The 22,193-nt window shown below is 34.0% G+C and overlaps 2 protein-coding genes across 7 annotated transcripts in view; one reads left to right on the top strand and one right to left on the bottom strand.

Annotated features, from left to right (window-relative positions):
* Positions 1-95: 95 nt before the first annotated feature.
* LOC132700424 (translation initiation factor eIF-2B subunit alpha) lies at positions 96-22,184 on the top strand. Of its 3 annotated transcripts, none has more exons than XM_060667736.1 (9): positions 96-205; positions 265-366; positions 414-556; positions 606-722; positions 775-887; positions 947-1,091; positions 1,144-1,269; positions 1,324-1,446; positions 19,976-22,181. In XM_060667736.1, exons 1-9 carry the CDS (start codon positions 190-192, stop codon positions 20,021-20,023), a joined length of 933 nt encoding a protein of 310 aa, XP_060523719.1. In that variant the 5' UTR covers positions 96-189; the 3' UTR covers positions 20,024-22,181. The 3 variants fall into 3 exon arrangements, with proteins under 3 accessions (XP_060523719.1, XP_060523720.1, XP_060523721.1); XM_060667738.1 differs by having other exon boundaries at positions 166-205; positions 417-556; positions 19,976-22,184; XM_060667737.1 differs by lacking the exon at positions 19,976-22,181 and having other exon boundaries at positions 1,324-1,479.
* LOC132700418 (tyrosine-protein kinase Fer) overlaps positions 1,574-22,193 on the bottom strand; it is a 115,898-nt gene continuing 95,278 nt past the window's right edge. For 3 of the 4 annotated variants that reach the window (XM_060667724.1, XM_060667725.1, XM_060667726.1), the window contains 6 exons: positions 16,550-16,747; positions 16,309-16,485; positions 6,569-6,782; positions 6,356-6,508; positions 3,809-3,931; positions 1,574-3,754 (listed from right to left, as the gene is read on the bottom strand). In XM_060667724.1, coding sequence (XP_060523707.1) covers positions 3,483-3,754; positions 3,809-3,931; positions 6,356-6,508; positions 6,569-6,782; positions 16,309-16,485; positions 16,550-16,747 — 1,137 coding nt within the window. In that variant the 3' untranslated portion in view covers positions 1,574-3,482. Of the gene's footprint in view, positions 3,755-3,808; positions 3,932-6,355; positions 6,509-6,568; positions 6,783-16,308; positions 16,486-16,549; positions 16,748-17,136; positions 20,037-22,193 lie in introns of those variants that run through there. The other variant, XM_060667727.1, reaches the window with a different exon arrangement.

Raw genomic sequence — 22,193 nt, 5'->3', positions numbered from 1 at the left:
GCATAAAATGAACATATTAACATTTACCTTTTGCGGTATGTCCAGGAAACCGAACGTAGCGCTATTGGGATACTAATGATAACAATCCCCTGTAAGTTATTTTCCTTGGCCACGAAGAAGAAGAGTAGGTTATGTTCATAGATAAGTTAGGTTATTTTTGAAAAGATTTAAAGAAAAAGAGCAATTTAGATGATGGATCCAGAAAGTAAGTCATGGTTAATATTTTAAACAAATTTTATATGCAATTACTCTTTAACATCGCAGAAGTCAATGAATACTTTTCAAAAATAATAAAAACTGAACTGGATGTATCCGCTGGGGTAGCAGCCATAAGGACCCTTATGGAAGTTATTCGACAATCGGAATGTAAGAACTTGACACTAACCAGAAAAGTGTTTAAACATTTGTTGTAGCAGAGACAGTGCAAGAGTTGGAAGCAAATTTGAAGGAGGCCATTATGATAATGAAAAATTCAAATTTTCCTGTTGCAGCAATTACATCTGGTTGCGAACTATTTTTAAGGTTTATCACTTTAGTGGGAATGGATACAGTAGGCGTAAGTAACTCATCTAAAATGTCTAGCATTATTTATATGTCCTTTTAAGAGTTTCAGTGAATGTAAACAAATCATGCTTAACAGAGGAACTTTGTTTTTAAAAAAGCTGGGTGAGGCCAGAAGCAAAATTGTAAAAAATGCTTCTAAGTTTATACTTGATGGCTCAGTGAGTGCTTGTCCAAACAAAAATTCATCAATTCAAAGATTCATAATTTTAGAAAGTGTTAACTCATTCAAGGTCTAGGGTTGTTTTGCAAACATTACGTGAGGCCCATTCGCAATGTAAAATATTTGAGGTATATGTAACTATTTCAGCTCCCGACAATAGTGGGTAAGACTGTTATATTGTATTGAGCATTTAAATATATAAATATTCATCTCTAAATTTAGGAAGCAAATGTGTAAAGACTTGTTGAAACAAGGTATTCCTTGTACCCTAATCCTTGATTCAGCGGTGGGCTATATAATGGAACAAATTGATTTTATCATGGTTGGCGCCGAAGGGGTTATGGAAAGTGGTGGAATAGTAAATAAGGTTGTATGTTTCTTTCAATTGATAGTCTACCTCATGCTTCTTCATTTTCCAGGTTGGAAGTTATACATTAGCGGTGTGCGCTAATGAAATGAAAAAACCTTTTTATGTTTTGACAGAGAGCTTTAAGTTTTCTAGACTGTTTCCTTTAAATCAACAAGATTTGCCTGTGGAATACAAGGTGACAAACTTCAATTTTATTACCCACTTTGGTCATGGATTTTAATTTTTTCAGTACCTATCCAAAACTAGACAGGAATTTAACAACCTGAAAACGGCACATCCATTAGTGGACTATACACCTCCCTTCTATATTACCCTTTTATTTACTGATATTGGAATATTGACTCCATCAGCTGTAAGTGATGAATTAATAAAGTTATATTTATAATTAAATACATTTTTTGAATAACATTTTGTTATTGGGTTGCACCATTTTGCACTAATAATATTTTTAAGTCAACAAATAAACTTCAATTAGTAAATAAAATATTTAATAAAATATGTCAAGTAATCACAGTTAAGGTACTTATAAACATATAAAACAAATTTTATTTAAGTTTATTAAATTTGAAATTAACAATTGCATAAATTTCAAAAAAAAGTATGACACATAATCGACATGGCTTCAAATATCTTTAAGTAGTTGACAGTAAATTGTAGACAATTCAAAGGGGGGGTCAAAAATTTGGGTGATGGTGATTTAGAAACTTTAGGTGGGTGATAATTATTAAGCACAAAATATAATTTTGGCAGAGCACATATTTTTTGGAGTGGTTGCCTGTGATGAAAATACTTCAAGCATGAAAGAAAATACTGTTTAATTCAAGTTTTGAACCAAGTCCACCACCCTATCTAGAAACCTAAGTCAATTGCTAGCATGTTTCTAATTTGTAATCGAATTGAAATATTAAAATTGATTAAGTATTTCAGGAATGAAGTTAAAGAGAATTGGCTCCTGGTTTCTTTTAATCTAGTTGTTTACCTTATAGTATAACAAACAGCATTTATAATCAAAGGTTGCGTATATAATTAAAATTCATTCACACACTAAACATCGAGCATGTACCGATTAAGTTCAAGTTGAACCTCTGATTACACAGTTCAGACTTCATATCTACTACAAAAGGCTAAATTACTGGATTCTAGGCGCATTATGCCAATGATAATTCGACCTTATAGTTTTATTCACTTTTTTCAATAACCTAATAGTTAAAAAAAAATCTTCAAAAACACTTTTGACAATAAATTTAAACAACTATCTTGCCTTCATAAATTATCCTCCTAGCTACAAACACGACCCTCCGTCATAAATCAAGTTTTACATATAGATATCAAATTGAACATTCTAGGAAACTGCATTCATTGTTAATTGGTTAGCTCACCAGTAATATCATTTGTCAATAATTATACTGTAATTGCTTTGCGGTGTGTAAACTATGGAGTGCTAATAAATGTCATTTGTAATCAGTCTTTTTAAAAATAAACACTAAATTAATATGATGTTAAATAATCACTGGTGAAAACTAATTCAAAGCCTGAAAACTTTAACCTTAATGTTAATTAGAATTTCAATGCCAGGAGCCAAATAGATTCAAACAAGTTCCACCTGTTTCACTCTATCCACTTTTTTTCAGTCTAAAGTCATGCATAGCAATAATGACTTGTTGGTTATTCTTTAAAATTAATGAAAACCTTTCTTAAATAACTTTTAATTCATTCAGTAAGATATATGGTTGCTGGAGCATCCCAACGTTTTACAATAGCAACATTAAGAACCAAATGACTTGCATCAATGTTAATTATATACAGTCCAAGTGACCAAATTTGCCCTTCAATTGAAATTTTCTGTAGTCAGATGTTAAGTACCCTAGTTTAAAAAATAAAAATAAAAAAATATTTGCTTTTTCTGTTGACTAAGTAATAAACGATTGGTCTGCAAAACTGCTACTGATGCAATAATTTTAGAAGTTTAAAATTTCTTTCAAAATGCATAACTTTTTGCAGTTGTCGGATGTAGTAAGAAATGTGGTTTCTGTTACGATTTAGCATAACGGCAGATTACCAATACTAATTAGGCAGTAAAAATCTCAAGTGATAATTTTTATAGATAACGAAAGAGCAAAAATTATAAATATCACCTAGGAACTAGCCACAGTTTTTATGTAACAACTGTCATTGAATAGAAAGGCTGGTAATGAAAAAAAAAAAATTCTGAAGGTCAAATTTGGACATCCCTTATATTCCCTCTGTCCTACAGAGATTCTGAGATTACAGCATTATATACAAACCATGAGCTTAATTTACAAATTTCGGATCACAGATCAATGAAATTCCCTTTGACAAAGTTTTTAAGGTCCCTCATAATGACCTTCAAAGAATACACTTTAACTGTTAGCAAAATCTGTAGGCGGCACACAGGGTTTCAACTACAGTATAAATTTGTTCAAAATTTGGTCGGTTTTCTGGCTTATATTCCCAACACCTTAACATTAGCCTGTACATTTCGTCTGGTGTGTTTTCGGGTGCTGGCATTCTGTAACCCTCGTCAATTTTCAACCTGGCCTTGGAGTTGCTCAAGTCGCTGTACGGGGTGGCTCCCCGGGAAAATATCTCCCAACACAATATCCCATAGCTCCAGACGTCAGAGAGGGACGTGTATTTGCCTATGAAAACCAAATATTAAGAAAAGGTTTAACATAAAAAAATGCAGCACCAACCAAAATGCAGAGACTCTGGAGCGGTCCACTTTATTGGTATCTGTTTCATGCCATCTGAAACTGTGTATTCTTCCTCCTCCCGGGACATTCCGAAATCTGAGATTTTCACAGTGTTATTGTAACCTGGAAAAAGAAAACGTGAGTTATATTACAGGTACTAAATATTTTACCGCGTCAGTTTACCCTAGAAGGCAAGGGAAATTCAATTTCCATTTGCTAGAGACTAATAGGTTTTAAGAGAATGTTATGTAATGTGTGTTTTAGAGTTAAATCTTCATAATGTATGGGAGATCCCGTTTCTAACTGTTACTTTTTTACTTAAACTTTTTAAGATTTAAAAATTAGATTTTTTAAATGTTGTTATGCGAGAAACATTTCAAATTCTTCGTTCCCAGGTTCTGACTCATTTATCCACGGTACAGACAAAATAAATTTGAGTTTTAAAATCATATAAATTCCTTGTAAATACCATTTCATCAACTCCATGTTTGTAAACAGTACTCAGATAAGCTGCTTTCAACATGATTCACTAGACGTTGCATAAATCTCATGGTAGATGGCGCTCGAGTCATATAAATTCAAATTGAATGCGTTAAATTTTAAAGACAAGTTATTGAACCCGAATTCAACGTTAACTTAAATATTAACCAAAAAAGTGTATTTTTTTTTAGTTTGATCATACAACAAGAATTTATGTGGTAATTCGTTTATTATCATTTATTGCGACAATAAAAAGAATTTATAGATAAAATTTCACAAGGAAATGACACGGTCCCGAAACATGATGAAATATGTTCGTGATCATCTAATTAATACAAACAATTCATTATTAGATCACCAGTGAAAACAAAAAATACAATACATACTAACTCACAGTTAAAATAGAATTTGATGTTAATATGTCTATAGAGGTTCGAATATACGGTGTGAAAATACTCTTGCAGTTCATATTAAACCGTTCTTTCTGAAGAAAATCTATCAAAAACCAAAAAGTTTTTAATAATCCAGGTTAATGTTTTTTTAATAAGAAATTTGCATTGGTGACAACGTTTTTTTCAGAAATGACTGTATTGAGATTTAATTTTCACACACTGGCCCACCATTTTTTTTTTCGTAAATACTCTCCACCTCTTAGGAATGCTACTAGTGTAGTATATTATGCAACAAGTGCGGTAAACGGCATGTGACTCACGAGCGCAGCGAGTGTTTAATAAACGAGTGACTTAAAAAGTTTAACGAAAGTGTTGCATACTATACTTTTTCTACGACCGTTAGTTTTTGGGTACATTTCGGTAAAACAACACGAATACATTCACTGATATGACCGTCAGAGTTGACAAACGTCAAAATTCACAGAGTGGAAAATATTTCCGAAAACATCCGATTGTTCCCAAACCCGTGTGGTAAAATCCCGGAAATGTCCGAAGTGGCTCGGATCTCTGGGAAACGAAACTGCCGTGGTAAAGTGGCGCGTCCTGAACGCTAGATCGGTGTGTAATTAGGTATTATACAGACTGGAGTAAAAAAAATGTATTTCGTAACAAGAAATGCTCTTTAATGCTTAAAATACATTTGTGGACTAAATTTGATTTTACAAAAATTCTAAGCAGCATTATACTTATAATTTAGAAAAATAATGGTTTCCTGCCAACTGTTAATTTGTAACCAAAAAACTGGCGCACTCTCTAAAGTTTTCCTAAAATTTGCAAATTTGTGTTACTTTTTTAATTACATAAGGTGTTTTAAAGAGCCTGGACTTTATATACAGAGTGTATCATCGGGAATTTCGTCTATATAAAAACCATAAAATTTTTTATGTTCTATTGCCGACTGAAGAATATCTGCAAAATGTTTCCTATGCGGAATCCATTATAATTTCTGCTATCGTAGAAAAAGGCCTGCTTATGATGAAAACGAAAGTAAAACTGCCAAGACTAGCTATTTTTTAAAAAACACCAGCTGATTTAAAATTAAAAATTAGGGCACCTTTGCGGAGAAGAGGTTTTTATTTTTTAAACGAAAACCGTGCATCGGATTGGAAAAAATCAAGAAAATAATTTTTTTTAGAAATGAATTGAGATTGTTAGAATAATTTTTATTTTAAGAGAAGTCAGTGGCGTACGATCAAGGTCTGCAAAAATCGACAAGTGAAATTCTGTACTACGCCCGCCACTAGTGTATTTTTTTAAAAATGTGGTACACTAAATAATACCTCTTGTTACACAGTACATGTGCGCCCAATTTCATTAAAATATCTAAAGTGGTATTACAGATATAAAAAAAATATTTTATTTTTGAAAACTTTACCACCCTGTATCTCAAAAGTTGAGATGTTTAGGATAACTGTTCATATGAAGTTTTCTTTTTAAAATGGGCTCAAAAATCACCCTCTTAATTATTTACGCTACCCTGTACAATATTAGCGACATATGCTGAGTATTAGCGAAAACTTAAACCAACTAAAGACTGCGTTATACCCCTTCTTCTTATAGCCCTCCGATTCCTTACAATATGATAATGTAACAGATACCTACTGTGTTAACGTACCTACTAAACAATTACGAGCCGCTAGATCCCTATGAATGCAATTTTTCGATTCAAGATATCTCATACCGGCCGCCACATCCATACACATTTTCATTAGCTGCCCTTCGGCCAGACCCGATCCCTTCTTTCTTAAGAAATTGAGCAAGGAGCCGCCTGCAAAACGGTCGATTTTATTGAGAAAATAAATCGAGAAATCGTAAGCAGCAAGTTTACCAGGCACTAACTCCATTACAATCATAATTGGTTGCTTTTGGACACAAATACCGATGAGTTTCACAATATTGGGATGATCGTACTGCTTTAAAATTCGCCCTTCTTGGAGGAACTTCTTCTTGTGTTCCTCTGGCAATGTCAATCGGCAGGTTTTTACCGCTACGACTTCGTTACTGTTTTTCAATTGGGCCCTGTAGACATCCCCAAAGTTTCCCTGAAAGGTGATAAAAATTTGTAGAAAACATTTAAATATTTAACTAGCTAAATAGACTACTTTTAAAGGGAAATTTCTCTTGCTGAAGGAGGCGAAAACTAAAGTATGTATTTCATAAGAAAATATTGTTAAAAACCGCACATGTTACCGTATTACAGCGTGTTTTTCCAAAATGTGCATGATTTTAATGGCTTAAACATAATGTTTTTATTAACAATATTTTATTAGTTACCAATCGAACATTTCATTTTTTATATGAGATATCCTTTATCATTTAAACAAAATTCTTGGAGAAAATAAAAGTATTGATCAATGAAGTAGGCTTTGGACAGTAATACAGAAACCAAAGCTTAACCTTTCAAATAAATTTCCAAGAATTATGACGGGGACGGTGCAGCCGGTGACATTTTTTTAGGAACCACTGGCACCACTTTTCAGGTACTGTATGGCATGTTTGTGTGCATCTCAGCTAAGTTCTTACTAATTTTGTTTGTCTTTAACTTTCATGTTGATGTACTATGGAGAACACATGATTGGGAAGTCTCTTAACTCAATAATAGAGAATAATATGTTGAAATGCCAGATAAAAACTGATGCCAAATGCAACAAAATTACGTCATAGTTAGTGTTCAGATAGTAATGCCTCAGGTTCAGCCTTGGGGCCCTTTTTCTTTATGCATTATTAAATAGTATTTTTGAATGTCTTGACCCTGATTTGTAGCAAAATTTAATACACATCTTGCTAAACTGTTCCAGTGGTTCAGTCAAAATTCTTTTGTACCTCCAATAAAAAAAATAACTTTCTCTTAATATAAAAGATGCTGAAGAAGGATCCGTAATAATGGATCATTGTGGCAAATTATCTTCAAAAATCAACTCGGCGTGCTTTGTTTTGCAAGATTTAAGACAAATATTAAGAACGAAGCATATCTATTCTGAGGTATGAGGTTTACTTTTGGCCGTCTTGCTCCGCAACCAGAGAGAACCGTCAGGAGCATGCTTGGTCTGGATGAGTCACGTACACTTTACTTGAAAAACGAGCAATCGTTGACTTGGGTCGGTTTTATTATTCTCTAACTTAACTCTAACTTTAAATTAAATCGTCAAACAAGTAGTCATAATACTCGTAACCTTAGAGCCCCTTTTATTTGTCTAGACTATGGACAGAAGTCTCCTGACATAATGAGAATAAAATTGTGCCTATAGAAGTAAAGAACTAAGAGACGCTTAAGAATTATAAAATCAAACTAAACCAGATTCTTATAAATGGCTGTTTTTATAATATTACTCAATTTTTTAATTTCTCTAAAGTATTTTTTTTTTCAACGAAACTTCCACAGGCTACTGTAATAATGTTTACAAAGCTTCTGGATTCCTCCAGCCTCGAATCTTGATGAGTCGAAATTGCTGACGTTTCGCCAATTATTCTGTTTGTTTCTTCAGAGCTTGACTGAAACTGGCTCGCATTTTACTCTGTACCTGCTTATTATTTGTGGAGGGCGGAGCTAAATGAGTTGCATAAAAATCTAGAACCAAAATTATGGAAACGCTACGTCGATGATACTTTTGTTATTTGGCCCCATGGGCAAGAAACCCTAGTAGATTTTCTTAGACATTTAAACTCTATACACCCTAGGTACGTTTTACCATTGAGTTGGAAACTAATAATAACCTTCCATTCTTATCAATAGAAAATCAGATCTAACATTGGGTCATTGCGTTTACAGAAAACCTATGCACACAGACCAATGCCTTAATGCATGGTCACCTCACGATCCGGCCCAAAAATCATCGGTTATCAATTCTCTTGTTTACAGAGCCATAAAACTATCTCAGTCCGAGTCACTGAACCCACCTTACCTCTGCTCTTCTCTCTAATAATTTCCACATTAAAGATATTAAGCGTTCGATCAAAAAATACACTTCACCACAACCTTCCAATAGCAATGAAGACGAAAGCAATGCCACACTTGCCACTGTGGTCCTTCCTTACATTCAAAATATCACTGACCACATATCAAAAGTTCTAAAGAAGTATAACGTCAAAACCAGATTTACCATTTGTCCAAAAATCTCTCAACATCTTCGGTCGGTCAAAGATAAAATTCCATTTGAGATGCCAGGAGTTTACAGCATGCCATGCATATGCCGCAAAGAATATATTGGAGAAACCGGACGAAAAATATCAACTAGGCTCAAAGAACACGAAAGAGCCTTACGACTAAAACAAATAAACTCATCAGCTGTTGCAAAACACAATCACGAAACCAGACATAAAATTTTATTCGACAAAACTAAAATTCTTGCATGTAATCAATTCTTCTACCAACGAAAAATCCTAGAGTCTATAGAAATCTATAAGCAACCTAACAATCTTAACGAGTGTCTTTACTTGTCACCAATATGGGATTCAATCATCCGAGACGGTGTTTCTGCCCCTCATTTAGCTCCGCCCCCCTCAAACAATATAAGAGCAAGTACAGAGTAAAATACGAGCCAGTTTCAGTCAAGCGCTGAAGAAGCCAACAGCATGATTGGTGAAACGTCAGCAAGTTCGACTCAGCAAAAACCGACGCAAGAGAAATCCAGAAGTTTTGTAAAAAGTATCTCTAAAGTATTGTTTGTGTAAATAAAATATCGTTTACCAATCTTTATATATAATTATGTGGTAAAGTCTGTTCATAGGGAAGGTGGAAGGAAGCCTTAAAACTATATGCCCTAGGTTTTTTGTGTTGAATACACTTCCATAAGGTAGTTCTGCCACATTTAACACCGATTTCATCTTTTTCAAGCCTCCTAATTAAGATATCTAACGTAGGCACGCTTTGTTCCTCGTATAACTGGTAAATTTTACGTGGTATTACATCTTGATCACTTTCATCTACACCAGAGAAAATGTCAGCATCGCTTCTTTTTTTCCGCGCTGAAATGGGATTATTCACAATTTTGCATACAGTTGATGTTGGAATTTTCGTCAATGTGGCCGCTTGTTCTAAAGATGCTTGCTTGCTGGCACCACGTTCAATGAGAGTCAAATAAACATTGTTTATAACTTCGTTAGTCTTAATAGAATAGTGTTCTCTACATTTGAGCGGGAGCATCTCCTCAGATACACTAGACTAGCACATATTTTGCATAATTCGCACATGATTCAACACACGCTGTATTACACACGAAATAAGAATGATTACAAATAAACTTAAACTAAGTAGTATACCAAACCAAAGAATATTAAACACATGTAGGTATAAAATGATTTTCTATTACGAACCACAATTTTACCTGAATTTAAATTCCGAAACTTTAGGTAATAATCCTGTTGCATTGTATGTTATTGACCACTCTTGGATAATCCCATTCAAAAGCAATTGGTCACTTTCTCATATCTATGAACAGACCATATATGTGTAGTATTATTATTGTTATTCTCCTTAATTCTTTTAAATTTTTTCATACATTGTAATGTCTGATGGAAATAAAAATAATTACAATTCTAATTCTAACGACTTTTAAAACCACTATTTATTGTAACTCATATATAGCTTTTTAGCCATAACTTCTCACACCGAGTACTATTAATTAGGTTGCGTCCCAATTCTCCGAAAATGTTTTAAGAGGTTGTTTTCTCTTAGGATTTTGATCGTAATACAATTTGCTTGCCCTCTCTGCATACCTCTCGGCTTCCATAGAACAAACTACCATATCCTATTCGACAACTAACCAGAACTACCAGTACACCGGTATTACGTCCCTCCCTCCAGAGCCTGCTTCATTTTATTTCATTTCAAGTAGTTTTCACTGATTTACAAAATATACAGGACAATTTTTCGGTTGATTAACTATTAATTTTACAAATATTGCATTGAAATACAAAATTTTGTAAAACAAAAAAGTTATAGCGATTTTTTATAAATGTACATTTTCTAAAAACATCCTATAACTCTGAAACGGTGATAGATAAAGCGTTTTATGACAATTGAGCTCCAAAGAAAGGTGAGTTTCCCTTTTAAAAGTGTCGATTTGGCATAATCTGCAGGAGCCACGCGTATTAGCCCAACTCATCACCTTTTTTCACGTTTTGAAATACATCGGAAGTAAAGAATACCATTTACCAATTACCAATTAGAAAAGGAATTAAAAAAAAGCAGCACTACTATATTTAGCCACTAGCAGAGATGATAATTAGCAGAGTAAAAAAAAACACTTGACCTCTCAACAAGTACCTAACGGGACAACACCGAAGAAAACATGAAACAATAAGCTTGTACCGTACTGCATAGCGTACGTGTACATAGAAAGAACTTTTAGTATAAACACTCGTCAAGTTTGTTAATCAATTTTTTCAAATGAGAATCACGGTCAGAGCGCACATTGCTGCGAATTTTTTTTTTTTAAATCGACACACTCGTTTTCGCTTGCTATTAAGGCAGGTCAGCTAATTCATGATAGATATGTGACCTATGGTTCATATGAGTTAAACATTATTGAACCATTCACATTCTGGAATCATGGTGAATGCAGTTGTAAAGTAGAGTAAAAGATTGAGCTTTTTGCAAAAACGATTTGGAAATCTAGATTCAACAGAAACGGATTTTCCACTATTTCACTGACACACATAGCGTCAGAAATGGCCCGATTTTCCAAAACGTTTGTTGTGTTTGTTTTGTTTTTTGTGTCAAAAGTTATCACCGGGCAAGAAGAAGTCTTTACCAGTGTGTGGCATGTTTTCGCTGAGCCACCCTGTATATACTCTTGTACATTATTATTAATAAATGATAAATTAGTAATCATTATTAATTTTGAATAGCAAACATGATGTAACGAAGTTAGAGTTAAGGACAAAGGCATGACAATGGCAAAACGGTGTTCATCATGTAAAAATTAACAAAGCAAAATTGACAGTAAATTTTTTAAGTATAATATCCAACCACGTTTTTGATACAGACTTCGCTGTGGATGCGGATGTTGCTTAATAAAGACAACAGATTAGATAATGTACAATAATTTTAATGCAATATGTTTGCTTATTCCAAAAATCTAATTTTGCGTTTTCCATAAAAGTTTATGTCTCATCGTTAAAAAATTAAAATACTTTTTCCGTTTGCGCATTTTTATACTCTGATATATATTTTGAACATATTTCACACCGTTCTGAGGTTATTTCAATGAATCTGAAAGTCGTTCATTTGGGCGTTCTTTTACATCTTTCTTATGAAATTGGAATACGGGGGGTGTCTAATAGTGGCATGCCATGTTTAAGGTTTTTCCCTAACCTATTCAACCGTTTTTCCAAGAATGACAAAAGTCGAAAATAAATAATGATTTAATCAATAAAAATCTGCTGTTGCTTTTACTGATATTATAAAACTTCGAAAGTTACTTAACTTGTTATTCGTCGCCTTTTCCTTTTTGGGAAAAATTCATACTATTAAATATGTTTGAAAATTTAAAAATACAAATTTTATAGTCTAGAGTATTCTATTTAAAAAATAAGGTCCGATAACTCTTTGACCTAGCCCCGTATATCAGAGACAGTTTTCATATGATGTTAACTAAGGCACAGCTCAAGGGGGCATTTTGTGGCCATTACTTTGAACGATTTACCCGAAATCTTTAACAGTAACTGCCGAGTTTTCATATACGCGGACGACACGTCCGTGTTGGTCTCCGGGAACGACGCGCAGGAGCTGATAAATAATTCTCTCTGTTGCTGTTGAACAGTTTAATAAATTTGCAAGCAAAATCATCTAATCATAAATTTAGAGAAAACAGTTGTGGTTGAATTTACTGGTAGTATATATTAGACCTTTACATGACTTATCCTTTAGTTTCTCTGGAACATCCTTAGAAGGTGGGATCAAGACATACGAGGGCAGCGCCAAAATTTCCCGGCTTGAGTTATTTTTCAATATAATCCCCCTTAACTTCAATACACTTATTACATCTCTTTATTAACAACTCAATCCCTTTAAAAAAATATTCTTTTGGTTTGTCTGCAAAATGAGCTAAAACGGCCTCTTTTAACTCAACTTCGTCGTTAAACCGCCGTTCACGTAAGTCCTTTTTCAAATATCCAAACAAATAATAGTCGCTGGGGGCCATATCTGGACTATAGGAAGGATGATCTATCTGTTGGAACCCACACTGTAACATGGCAGCTTGTGCAACACCAGCAGTATGGACAGGTGCATTATCGTGCAAAAGACGCACCTCTGCTCTGCTCAGTTTTCTTCGACGTTTTACACGTATGCAGTCTCGCAATTTATGTAATAATGTTGCGTAATATTTACCATGGACAGTTTCTTTAAAGTGTATCAAAAGAGTTCCTTCACAATCCTAAAAGATCGTGGCCATCACCTTTTTTGTTGACTAGCAGAGTCTGAATTTTCTTGGAGGTGCTTCATCCTTACGAGGCCATTCCATTGATTCTTTTTTCGATAGAGGGTCATAATAGAGAACCATAGTTTCATCTCCCGTCACAATAGTTTCTATCACAGGCTTCGGTTCCGACCCACAGAGTTCCAAAAAAGACCGCGCACACTCGACACGGCGTTGTTTTTGAATAGCCGAAAGGTTTTTAGGAACCCATCTCGCACTAATCTTATGTATACCTAAATGATCATGCAGGATTCGACGAACACTTGTATCAGAAAGCTTAGTAATATCTGATATTTCCTTGACTTTTAAACCATCCCTTCCACAATCGCAACAATATCTTCCGTTATGACCTCCACTGGTCGACCAGTTCTTGAATCATATTCAAGGGACTCCTGCCCCATTCCAAAAACGTTTTGCCCATTCTTTCACTACAGAATACGAAGGAGAACTTCGGCCGTACACACCATCCAGCCTTTCTTTAATAATTTTAGGTGCTAACCTTTCTTTTGTCAAAAACTTTATGACTGCTCTATACTCAATTTGCGTTATTTGCGACATTTGTTCGGACACGTCTTGTTTAAAATGCTGTCAATAAAGAACTATTTGACGCAAGACTTCAATTTTTTTTTCGCCGTCTACTAAGATATATATTTAAAAGAAGACAAAGTTTTATCGTGATACTGGAGCTGCATCTATGCCAGTCCGGGACGTTTTGGCGCTAACCTCGCAAATAGTGTTTGTAGTAAACTAAATAAAACATTCTTTGCCATATTAATAATTAGAGACTCATTTCTTTTATTATGCTTCGGCCTACTCCTCAATTTCTTACAACATTGTGAACTGGGGGCAAGCTAGTGATGCTGAAAGGGTGTTTGTACAGCAGAAAAGAATACTTAGGCTGATTTTTAAACTTTTTCCGAGACAGTCGTGTAAAGAAATATTTCAGCAACACAAAATAGTGACGGTTCCTTGTATTTAAAATACCGCTAGTTACCCAGAAAAATAAACATTTACATAAAAAACACATTGATAACCATTGCCACTACACTCGTAACAGAGAAAATCTCTTAAAGCCCAAACTGAATCACATATTTTGTAGAAGATCTTTAGGATATGCAGGGCCAGACTATTATAATATGCTCCCGTCGAGATTAAAGCAATATAAGAAACATATCAAGATTCATCTGACAACCAATGCTTTTTATAGCCTAAGTGAATTCGAAGCGCATGTTCTAAATAAATGTTTGTAATGTTATATTGATATATTTGTATTGTTTTTTATATACACATTTTATATGATTGTCCAGTAAGTATAACTTTATTGTAATACATACACATTTTCTACTTCATCTATTTTAAAACATTTTAATGTTATTTTTTGTGACGAAACATCTATTGTAATGGGTTTTGTGGATAAATGATCTATCTATCTATGAGTCATCGGATAGTTCAGATACGAGTGGTGCGGGAAAATGGAATATTATCTGCATCTTAAAAACTAAAACGGTTATGAAAATTTTGTTTGTTTAGTTTCACTATTTCTATCTATAAAAATAATGGAGATTACTCACAAAACTTATGTTCTCGCTCTTTCTAGTATTTGAATTTGAAGTTCATTGTTTTTAAATTGTTTTCAAGATATTAAATAACAATAATAATAATAATAATAATAATAATAACTTATTGACGTTAATAACCCTACGGTTCTACACAAGTCAGCAAAAAACATATATGTATAATTACAAAGGCACCGCGACATAACACAGAAAACGCTAACCATTATTAAAATTGGTAAAAAAGTCATCAATTGAGTAATGGGCCCCATCCAGCAGAAGTGATTTGACCATAATAGAGAATTGTCTCTCTGACGGTTAGAGGCAATAGATAGAAGAATTTAGGTCCATAATAGTTCTTATAATCTCTAGTCTTTGCAATTCTTGAGTAGTTAATCAACATATCATTTCTGTCTCTGGTGAGATGGTGGCAAACATTAATATGAAGGGCATATTGATCCTGATTGCTTTTAGTATACTTTAATGCCGAATAGATATAATAACATGGAAAAAACAATCGAACGTCAATTTCGGAACAAGCAGAACCCCAAGACAGTTCACATATAATGAATTGTTGAATGTTGATTCAAGTAAAGAGAATATAATTTGTTGTGTTTTTGATTCATTGAGGTTAAGTTTATTAGCACGAAACCAATTACTACCCCCGGACTGTTCTCTCTCCATCCTGTGCACCAAGTCGTTCTCAGAATGACTTCGACAAGAAACTATGCCAGCAACATGCTCAGGGAAATCGTTTATATAGATCAAGAATAGAATAGGGCCCATAATGGATCCTTGGGGTACCCCATGTTCAATAACTATAATTTGTGATGATTTTCCATTCAGAACGACGATCTGCTTCCTATTGAAAAGATAACTTTGAAGGAATGCAACTGATGAATGATCCACACCATATCTCTGCAATTTACTTGGAAGAACAGGATGCCGGACACAGTCAGACGCTTTCGAAAGATCGCATAGGACTGTGCCGGAGTACTCTCTGTTTTCAAAAGCTGTGTAAACCTGATCAAGAACTCTACTAATCGCTCCACAAGTCGATTTACCACGTCTAAACCCAAACTGGACAGGAAACAACAAACGGTTGTCCTCGAAGTAAGCTGAGAATTACAGAATCTTTTCAATAATTTTACCGATTGTGGGGATAATAGATATTGGACGATAATTATTTATATCATTTACATCGTCCTTCTTGAAAACTGGAATCACTCTGGACAGCATCAAGGAGTTGGGAAAAATACCCTCGTATATACACCTGTTCGTCAGCTTAGTCAGTGGAATAATTATTAAGTTTTTAATGTATTGGATAATATTGATATTTATATCATATATGTCTTTACTACCATTAAAACTGGTCAGGATGTCTCTCATTTCAATATATGAGACTTCGCGGAAAGAAAAACGCTTATCCGTATGCGCCCTCATAGATTCAAGAGCGAGCAATTAACATGCAAAAAAATAAAAGCCAATATAGAATTTATAATATTAGCAAATTTTTAATCTATAGTTTGTGTTAGCCAGCTGGCCATTTAAAATGTGATGTTTGAAATATTTTTTTATGATAATTGAGTTCATACCCGCCCAATTGTATCCAACAGCTGCACATCGTCGTTGTTCAATTCCCACCTTTCACGGGGTATGGGCTTGTATAAAACGGCACCTGATCTTTGCGTAACAGGCAATCCGCTATTGAACTGGTACAATATTAAGTCCCTTATGGTTGGAAATGCAGGTCCTTCGAATCGATAGTGGCCCTAAAAATGGATTACATCATGCAAACTGAAACTAAAAACGAATTGTTATCTCGTATTCACTTACTTCGGCCGTTGTCTGGACGATAAAATGCTTATGGCCGCTCCAGCACACGGATAAAACCGTTTGACATTCGTCGTTCCTTGTAGTTTCTCGCACCAAAAAATCACCGTCTGTCGTGAGCAGTCTAACCACCTCTTCTCGGGGCAATACCCCGTGGAACCATTCTTCGTCTACTAGCGACTTGTTTGTTGTAAGTGATACCTAAGGATTGTATCCATTAAGATGTCAGAAACAAAGACATGGCAAAGCATGACGAACACTTAACGAGTTTTTAGTTTAAACACATCACTTTTTTTGTTTCTCAGTAACATTTAACCCCTTTTCAAAGAAACTTTAATAAAAAGCTTGGAATGTTTTGTAACATTGTAAAATATTAACTCAATATACCGAGAACTATTACAATCTTAATATCAAGAGAGGATGAAGATGATCACCTGCTATAGAGCATAGCCATTAATTGACCTTGTATTTTGTGCTTGATTCAAACGGACCAATATGGCCATTATGAAACTAATGAATAAGCCAAAGAAAAAAATGCTTAGGCATTCCGGAGAGTGTATTAGTAAAAGGGCGTCAAAAGAATGACCTACATGATCTCCAGATATTACTCCATTGAATTTTTTCCTCTCTTCTTTCTTTAACATGCCCAGTTTCTCTAAGTTTTGTCTTAATTTTCCTCACTGTGAATCTTGCTGGATATCCTGCGTTAAGCATATTACAAGCTTCTTCTTGAGTTCTCGTTTTGTCTCCATATTCCCATATTAAAAAAAAATTGAATTGGAATTTCAATTCGCCGAGTATCATTTAAATGCGCCATATTTACTTTCTTTCCTGACAGAAATGCAATTGTGACAATTTAAGAACTTTACTGGTACTAGCTCCCGTTCATTTCAAAATTAAATTTGTTTTTTGTTATTTTCTCATACAAAGTAAGCGAATTCGAAAATAGATTTATAAAAATAATGTGCCATTTAAAAAAAGGAATAAAATTATGATGTATGTGTGCAAACACTTTCCTTGAAATGCAATAACTAAATATGGATAGTGAGAATTGCTTATAAGAAAAGACAACGACAAACGATGTAAAAAGATGCTCCCGAATTTATGTATTGTGAGAGCATTTTTCTGGGGCACATAGGGTGTTTCATGATAAATGACAGATTATGGGCGATTATGAGCAACAACATGTGAGAAATAAAAACAATTTTTTTTATGCTAGATGATAAATTAAACCGTCAAATCATTTACCACCCACAGAAAGTGTTGTACTATTGGAATTTGGTCTATTGATTATTGATGACTTTGTTAATATCTACTACAGAACTATAATTGTACATTGTGTAACAAGATTGCTTCCGAAAAATTGTCGGTGAGCGGGGAAAGTTCATAGCAAATAGAGGGAATCAGCTTTTCATTTTAAAAAGAAGGCGCTTCGCGGATTCTTGTCCTAGAGGGACGCAATGTTTTTCTATCGTGCTCCTGCAGACCACTATTTAACTTTCACAAATCGATGTAATTTGATTGTGAATACACCCTGTATAAAGTGTCCTTCACATCTCGTCGAACTTCAAAGTTACGCCAAACTTCAGTAAATATTAAAATTTGTACTGTTAATTGCAATTTAAAATTATATTTTTTCAAATATCTCGCTCCCCCTTACCAAATCTTTAAAAGTTTTTCATTTATCGCCAAGAATTCACCCACAAAAGCGGAAATTTCTAGGATCTATTAGAATTTTTTGCCTACAAACGACGTACCCTGTATATAATTCCAACAATGTTCTAAATAGAGAATATAGCCTTGGATCTCCTCAGTTTTCTGGTATCCCAATTTATCCAATGGGTTAAATGGTTTTCAAAAAACTACTTGTTTTCTGAAACCATGCAGTACGTGGTAATAGTAAATGACGTCATCGCATCTAGATTGAGGGCGAGAAATGGTGATTTTCATTTGGATTTTTTCAAATATCCTGAACAGCGTATGTGATAGACGAAAACCGTAAATATGGCCTATAGCACTGTTTGAACGGATTACGTATTACGTATTACGGATGTAAAATTTTTCCGTTCTGATAAATTGCTTTGGAGGAAGAGATGTTTTTCTGGATGCCAAATTTAACGACAAACAAAAATCAAGAATTAAAAAAAAATACTTCGCGTTACTTTATTGCTCCCAATTTAAAGAGTCTAAATGTGGGTCCACTTCTCTCCCAAGTCTAAAGTCGGTAGCTGCAAATTTGGAGTACTTATTATGTTTTTCCATATTGGACGGAATATTGCGAACACCCTGTACAATACTTAAAAACCGTAAATACAAAAGTTTAAGCTGTTTATATGGGCTATATCGTCATGTAAAAGAAACTGACATCTAAAACACAGATTTGAAATTATTGCCAATTTTCAATAATGGGGGGACCCATTCTTTTGAATTTGCGGCGCACCTAGCATATTTTTGAAAAATTGTCAAGAATAAAAGTTTATGGAGTCGTTTCCTCTGCGTCTTCTGGTTCAAGAATTTTTGCCGTCTTGTAAACGGTTTTTAAAAAATGGTCTTTTTTATAGACCCTTGCACACGCGATTTTTAATTTTTTAAAAATACTTCCCAATCCCCAGCCCCTAACTTTCAATAGATTCCGTCAAGGGGCAAGCTGCATATAGGTGCCAAATATAAAGTCGATTGCTTCAAATTTCGGACACTTACCGTGTTTAATAGCAAGGTCCAAAAAACAGTCGAAAATCGCGAAAAAAGATGGGTACCGGCGTCGGATCAGTGCCATTTCTTATAAGCTTATGTGCCTCGTGGAGGGTTAAAAAGGAGGCAAATTTCAATTTTGTAGCTCCAACGATTCGAAAGTTATTCAGGAAAAACCAAAAGACGAGAACGGAGAACGGACAGACAAAAAAAATTTTTTTTCGATGGTGATCATTTCTGTACCAACGACGATCCCATAGGACTTACCGTTAGTTACCGATTTCATCGATTTTCGAAAGTAACAAGTAACCACTTCAGTTACGAGTTGTATTTGGTACACGCGGAGCGAGTGACCGAAGAAGTTTGCAACACAGCACAAATACGAATTTTATGTTTTAATATTGGAAAATGTTTATTGATTTTTTTATATGAAAATATACTTGTCAGTTTCCAAACGGATGGGGCACTGACTCATGGCCCTGTGGGAGTTACCCAAAATTCATATAATTAACATATTTACTCTTGATATAAACCGAATAAAATGACTTAATTAACACATTTGAATAAAAAAAAACTGAATTTCTCCTTATCCTGCCTGGTATTTCTTCAATGCGATTCATAACTCGTTGATGCAAGTCTATGTTCTATATTATTTTTAATTTTTTTATTATTATATTTTTATTTTCGAATCAGGCCACCAGTAAAAACTAGAATCTAAGATTTTGAATAACGTTTTAGTTCATTTCGAAATGCCTTGAGCCTGTATCCGGTCCAGTTGTAACCTAAAAATGGCGCAGTATAGAAGCATTTCCAAATTTTATGGCTATGATCTGTTCATAGATATAAGAAAGTGAACAATTGCTGTTGAATGGGATTATCCAAGGGTGGTCGTTAACATACAATGCAACAGGATTATTACCTAAAGTTTCGGAATTTAAATTCAGGTAAAATTGTGGTCCGTAATAGAAAATAATTTTATACCTATCTGTGTTTAATCTTCTTTGGTTTGGTATACTACTTAGTTTAAGTTTATTAGTAATCATTCTTATTTCGTGTGTAATACAAAATATATGCGAGTCTAATGTATCTCAGGAGATGCTCCCGCCCAAACGAAGAAAACACTATTATATTCAGATTAAGGAAGTTATAAACAATGTTCATTGGACTCTCATTGAACGTGGAATTCCAATATCAACTGTATGGAAAATTTTGAATAATCCCATTTCAGTGAGGAAAAAAAGAAGCGATGCTGACATTTTCTCGAGTGTAGATGAAAGTGATCAAGATATAATACGGCGTAAAATTTACCAGTTAAACGAGGAACAAAGCGTGGCTATCTTAGATATCTTAATTAGGAGTCTTGAAAAAGATGAAACCGGTGTTAAATGTGGCAGAACTACCTTATGGAAGTGTATCGAACACATGGGTTTTAGATTTAAAATAATTGACAAAAGGCAAGTTTTAATTGAATCTTTTAGAATTCTAGAAAAAATTAGGATTACAGAGGCAACAAAGGCCGATTATTTACTTGATGAAACCTGGATCGACACTTATGATACCCCGGAAAAGGGTTGGGTTGACTCAACTGATAAATGTAAAACAAACGGGTCATCAAAAAGACGTAAAACAATAACTATTTTGCACGCTGGCTCTAAAGATGGTTGGATTCGAAATGGACTTTCTCTGTCTGCGAAAAATATTAAAGATTCTTCTCTGGATTACCATGAAGACAATACTGGTGTGATTTATTTGAAAGTTGGTTTAAAAACAAATTAGTTCCAAACATTCCTCCTAATAGCCTCATTGTAATGGTCAATGCAAGTTATCACAGTAGACAGTTGACTAAAACCCCTCACACAATCCAAAACTACATGTATAATAACGACATTTATTTTCACAAAGATTATACGAAAAAGCAATTAATTGAAGTTCTACAAAGCTTGAACCTACAAAAAGAGTACGTCTGTGATAATTATGCAAAAAATCTAGGGCATACAGTTTTAACCTTACCACTGTATATTTAATCCCATTGAACATGTTTGGCACCAATTGAAATCTGCCATTCGTTGTAACAATGTTTTTCCCCGTGTTAACTCCAATATACTCAAACTTATAGAAACCGAAGTTTTTAACAACCCTCCGCAAAGTTAGGCAAATTCTGTTAAACATATAGAAAAAACAGAACAATCGTATATCCATAATGCAAATAATATAGAACAAATAATAATTCGAACAGGCGATGATAGCGATAGTGATACTGATATATTATGTGAATAATTTTAAGTAATTTAAGTAGGTAATAAAAATAATTTTCTAATTTTATTTTAGATTTAAACATAAATACATACATAAATAAATAAATATTGTTTAGAATCTTTCTTAACAAAACCCCAAATAATTAAATTCTAAGCAAAGTACAGCTTACCCGGGTCTTTCCTTAATTCGTATCAGTTACTCACTTTCTTATATCTATGAACAGACTATACCATAATAATTAACACTCAAGGCTATATCCCTCAACCGACTTGTCCTTTGCCTAAATATCTGTATTGGCACCACAACAATAGCAATTAGTTGAACGTCTGTGATTCTATATCTCGTTTTGCGTAAAAATCTAACATGCATTCCAGACCGTCAATAACTCTATACAATGTGATATAAGTTTCAAAATATGACGAGAGAGGCCAAACTATTTGAATTCTAATTAACCCCAGATAGTTTTGCAAGAAATTTTATTTCCTACAAGTTCATTAGCAGCCAATCTAAAGCGTTGTTATAGTTAGCTATCGAAACGTTACTTAAAAAATGCAAACAATGTAATAAAATCGTTGTCATGCAAGTATCGTGCAGCAAAAACCACCTAGGTTCAAGAACAACAAAACCAAATGATTTTAGAATATTCTCAATCGATAGTGGTTTTCTCTTTTTGAAGCCAAGAATATTTTAAAAGCACCAA

Source organism: Cylas formicarius, unplaced genomic scaffold (genome assembly GCF_029955315.1).
Source record: "Cylas formicarius isolate icCylForm1 unplaced genomic scaffold, icCylForm1.1 PGA_scaffold_4__25_contigs__length_36172078, whole genome shotgun sequence".
NCBI lineage: Eukaryota > Metazoa > Arthropoda > Insecta > Coleoptera > Brentidae > Cylas > Cylas formicarius.
Note: the sequence above shows the minus strand (reverse complement) of the source record. Positions and strands in the feature narration are given on the sequence as shown.